General features: G+C 55.4%; 1 protein-coding gene across 1 annotated transcript; it reads right to left on the bottom strand.

The window, feature by feature from the left end:
- Positions 1-210: 210 nt before the first annotated feature.
- Positions 211-744, bottom strand: LOC124664722 (glyoxylase I 4-like). The gene is made up of 2 exons (XM_047202172.1): positions 563-744; positions 211-472 (listed from the first exon to the last, which is right to left on the bottom strand). Exons 1-2 carry the CDS (start codon positions 742-744, stop codon positions 331-333), a joined length of 324 nt encoding a protein of 107 aa, XP_047058128.1. The 3' UTR covers positions 211-330.
- Positions 745-4,879: the final 4,135 nt, after the last annotated feature.

Raw genomic sequence — 4,879 nt, 5'->3', positions numbered from 1 at the left:
TGAATATGATGTTGACTAGGATTTGAATCGAGTCCAGGACTGGAATTGCATGCTCTTGCCAACCAAAAGATAAATCTAATGAAAGAGAGTAGACAGTTATATTCAACAGCTTGTGTCCACTGATCTAAATTTCCTTTCCGCCAAATACTACCTATTCAAAACTTAATACTCCTTATATACCACTACGAATTTAGGATGGCATAACTTAATTCGTTAACAAGTGAAATGCCGCTAGTGTAGTGGCCAGTGACCTGAGGATAGATTTCAGATTAAGTAGATGCGGATGCATGGCATTTGGGGCCAGAAGAAGTGCAGGGGTAATGCTATTCATCAACAACAAGAAGAAAAAGAAGGTCGGCGTACCGTGAAGGAGATGTGGTTGTCCTTGGGGTCGATCTCTGTCTTCATGGGCGGCATGCCCTCTAGGTCCTCGGCCTGCAGCAGATGCACGCCGATCCCGAAGTTGAATAGCCTGAAACCGGCGACCATTTCATGAGGTTGATCGAGGAACGTGGCGCATCGCCGAGACCGACTGTGATGGAAAACGAGCCTGCGCACGTACCATGCGCCGTCGAAGTCGAAGGATCCTGGGCGGCGGATGGGGAAGAAGCCGAGGACGTCGCAGTAGAATGCCAGCGAGCTCTCCAGCGACCGGCACACCACCGAGATGTGGTTCAGCGACGCCAGCCGCAGACCCCCACCCTGGGCCGCCGCCTTGTTCACGCCCGCCGTCGTGTTCACCATATCGCTCTCCTGAATGAAGTGCGTACGTGTGTTTCTTCTTCTTCTCCGGATGCGTGGGAACTGGGAAGAGGAGTGGGGACAACGAGCGTACGGCACCGATACTGTGAGATACACTCGATAATGGATGGGCGCTAGCTAGCTAGTGGCTGTGGCTGTGAGGCTGTGAGATGCAAGATACCTCGAGCAGGAAGGTATATATAAATCGACAGAGCTCGCGCCCGCACATGCACCAGCTGGCAGCTGGTGGGTAGTGATCGTGTCGTATGACTCAGGCCAAGATATGCTACGGTCCAGGCTGCCTATAAAATAGCCCATGGCGTCAGACGTCGAAATTAACCAAAAAAAAGATCGAGAATGCATCCTCAATGGTATATTATATTTCACAGAAGAAAGGAACAAAATGGCGGGTACAACATGAAAAGGCTACGCGATACAAATACAATGCTGCATGGTATACTATGCAACACACACCAGCCAAACAACAAGGAATCACAATATATGTCGTCTCGCGCCATGAATGGCAAAGAGGCGATACACCGAGCGGCCACGTCAAGACCGAAGAAGGAAACATCAGAGAGACCGACTCCAACTTCAAGGTGGCATAAGCCAACGCACAAGCCGTCCATAAACGCTAAGAGTCGGTGAGCGAACGGTGAGACAAAACCAACTAAAGGAGGTGTCGACAAATAAGTGTTAAATTGTATAAGTAGATTGCCTAACTGTTTTCATCAGATCGGTCTTTGGAATAGTTAGTTAGTGCATGAAGCTACATAGTATCAGAGCCAGGTTTCCGAGTTCGAGTCCTGATTTTCACAATTTTTTTTTTTTTTTGAAACGAGGCAAAAGCTTTGCCTTTCATTGATATAGGAGAAGAAGAGTTGGCCCGTTTATGAGGAAAACTGGCCCAAAAACCGTACAACACGACACCACACGCCAGCCCCGAGGCTGCGCTCCACACGGGTCGACGACCAACAGGTCGACACCACACCTCAACGCAACAGGCGGAGGCGAAAAGACCGGAGCCACCGCTCCAACTACCACACCGACCCCGAGGCCGCGTCCCACCTGGCCGAAGACAAACCCGCCTCCACCGAAAACCGCCAAAACACTCCACAAACCCCTCTATCCAGTGGACGTCCAAAGCGAGGCCCCAAGAGGCAAAGCGACACCAGAGCGCCGCCCTCGCCCGATCCCGTGAGGGATCTAGGGTTTCCGGAGTGCCCGGCGGAGATCAAGAGACATCCGCTTCGACGACGCCTTCAAGAAGGAAGCGGCGCCCACGGGCGTCACCGTCGTCGGTCCTGGCCGACCGCCAAGACGAGCTTTCGCCCGGCGAAGAGTCCCAAGAAACTCGCGCCCGCCCAAAGAGGACCGGCACGGATCACCACCGCATCCGCCGAAAGCGAACCCCGAGCAACGCGCGCGTAGCCAGGGAGCGTCGCCGAAGAACACCGTGGGCGCCGCCGGAACGCCACATAGAGGGGACGCCGACCAACACCAACACGGGGCCCGAAGACGACGCCGAAGACCGCAGCTGCCGCACCGCCGAGGATTCCGGGCCGCTGTCCCGTGGCGCTCCTCACCCAGCTCCTCCTCCCAGGGGTTCGCCGCGCCCACCGATGCATCTAGCACCGCCGGCAACCGCCGGCGCAGCACCACGCCGGGCGTACCACCGCTTCCCGGCGCAAACGCGGGCCAGGCCAAGCCCGTGGCACCGTCAACGCCCGCAGACATCGCGCGCCGCCGCCAGGGCGTCACCGCCGCCGCCGCACCTCCAGGCCGCACCACCGAAGCAACCACCAGGCCGCGCCACCGCCTCTCCATCTCGCACCGCCGCGCGCCGCCGCCAGGGCGTCACCGCCGCCGCCGCACCTCCTGGCCGCACCACCGAAGCAACACCAGGCCGCGCCACCGCCTCTCCAGCTCGCATCGCCGCGCGCCGCCGTCAGCCCCCGAGACCCAGATGGGCGGCCACCCTCCAGGCCAGCACAAAGGGACGCGAGGGGCGCTAGGGCCCCGCCGCCCCCTTCGTCGGCGCCGCCCGGCTTCGCCGGTGGTAGCCTCAGGGGGCGACGAGGGGAGGGGCACGGAAGGGGGAGGGGTGGTGGCGGCGGCTAGGGTTTCGCCCCGCCCGTCGCTTGGAGGGAGCGACAGGGGAGCGGGTCTGTTCCAAAATCCTCTTTTTTAATGATTTTACAATTTATTTTATAAATTGTTGTTATCCCCTCATGTCTATGTAGTGGCCTCTAAAGCCATACACCTGTGTTTAGACGTGTTGACTTGTCTTCGTGTCGCACGTGAGAGGCGATGTTAAACTGTATAAGTAGATTGCCTAACATTTTCCATCAGCGCGGGTAAAAACTTGACGCCAAGAACCACTCACGGCCCCAGTGCTTGACGAGAGGAAGCATTGGTAGCGCCATGACAGCGCCTCTAGAAGGTGATGGCACCAGCGGGTGTCGCCGTTATCAACTTGGCAAGTTGATTTTTTCCTCGGCCTTGCTGTCGACCCCAACAACCATCGGACATGCGCAACAAGGAGACGCCTTTTGGCCTCTGAGACGACGAGAGGCAAGCCAAAGATGCCTTCAGAGGATCTAGCCCGCCTCCGCTTGGCCATCCTCTAGCAGCACCGCGCGCTCCCAGCAAGCGGCGCCTTTAGATGCCACCACTCTCGCCCACTGCCGTTGGCCCTGATTTGACCCAAGTGGGTCTAGATGGGTTGCGGGCCAATTTGCAGCTTATGGCCGCAACAACAGAGGAACCTCCACCATTGGGAGGGCGCGTCTCCACTGTCATTGTGTCGCGCTCGTCGCTGCCAGGGGAACTCGCTACCGCCACCTGAGTGGGCCCCACCATCGCCGCCCGAGCTTCGCGTGACGTGTCCTCCAACACCGAGGGATGGGGAGAGGGGGCTCAAGACTGCTTGGTGCATCGCCCCGTATCGCCTAGGATTACACAACGCTGAGAATGGCCCAATAAGCTAGGCTTCAATGTCAAATTAACCACAATTGCTGATTAAAATCGTGTGATAACGACAATGGAGTATACCACGCGCCACACGTGTTATTAGACAAAAATCAGTACGTGTGCAGAGTGTGCATAAACCAAGGGCCTCATATATGCGCCCCCACGTATATATTGTGCGTACGTACGCGCTCTAGTATATATACCACCGGTATCACTATCAAATCATCCATTTGCGTCCCCCCACAATCCCAGGCAAGAGGTACGCGTATGCTGCGAATTTGGCTCCGCATGTCGAGATAGCTGACCGTGATATTTATCATTTGAGAGCACGCGTTTTTTTCGAGGGCTTATCTATGTGTATACGTGAAGTACGTGGAAGTCTTATCGAGTATACGTGTACGTCTCTCTGCCTCGTCAGCTTACTCCATGGCTGCCAACGCACAAAGCTCTAAGAATGGCTACTTGGCTACTAGCACTTGAAAGTCAGTCACTAAACAGTTGTTTCAGATCGGCAATAAATATGGCAAATGCTGTGTTGAAGAAATATCACCAAATTATGGGTTCGGGTGGCTAGAGGGTTAATCGGCCTAAGTGGCAGGCAGCTGAGGCGGAACTAGTCAACAAAGGGATCCGATTAGGCACATACGGTTGGACCGAACGGTCGAAAAGGAGTGGTTCTACGGGATTGGGGGGAGGTTCGACCCAGAAGCAGGGAAATGTATCTATAATAAAGAACATCTGAAGCACCACATTCAAGCCCTTGAACAAGCACATAGGGATGTGGAGGAGTGGAGGTTCCACCCCGAAAGAGAGAACGACGAGCTGACACGCGCCCTTGGGAACAAAGAACACGACGGACGAACACGAGGCACAAAAGGCTCCGTTCCGTGGAAGTATGGATTTCCTCCGGAAAGGAAGAGATTTTCTGATAAAAGCCATGCGAGCAGAAAGGCAAGGGAAACAGACCGCATAGCATCCTTAGAGAATTCTACGAGTGCCCTTCAAGCCACAGTTGCCCAAGTAACCCAAGTACTTACAACCTAGATGGCTCAGGGGCAGCATGTAGATGCTGCATTACTCGATGCTATCGTCCCGCTGCAATCTCAACACCGGAAAAGCAGGGTGGCTTCCACTCAGCAGGATAATGATGATGACCAGGTGATCG

Source organism: Lolium rigidum, chromosome 6 (genome assembly GCF_022539505.1).
Source record: "Lolium rigidum isolate FL_2022 chromosome 6, APGP_CSIRO_Lrig_0.1, whole genome shotgun sequence".
NCBI classification, from domain to species: domain Eukaryota; kingdom Viridiplantae; phylum Streptophyta; class Magnoliopsida; order Poales; family Poaceae; genus Lolium; species Lolium rigidum.
The sequence above is the reverse complement of the archived record's forward strand: the minus strand, read 5'-3'. Positions and strand labels throughout refer to the sequence as shown.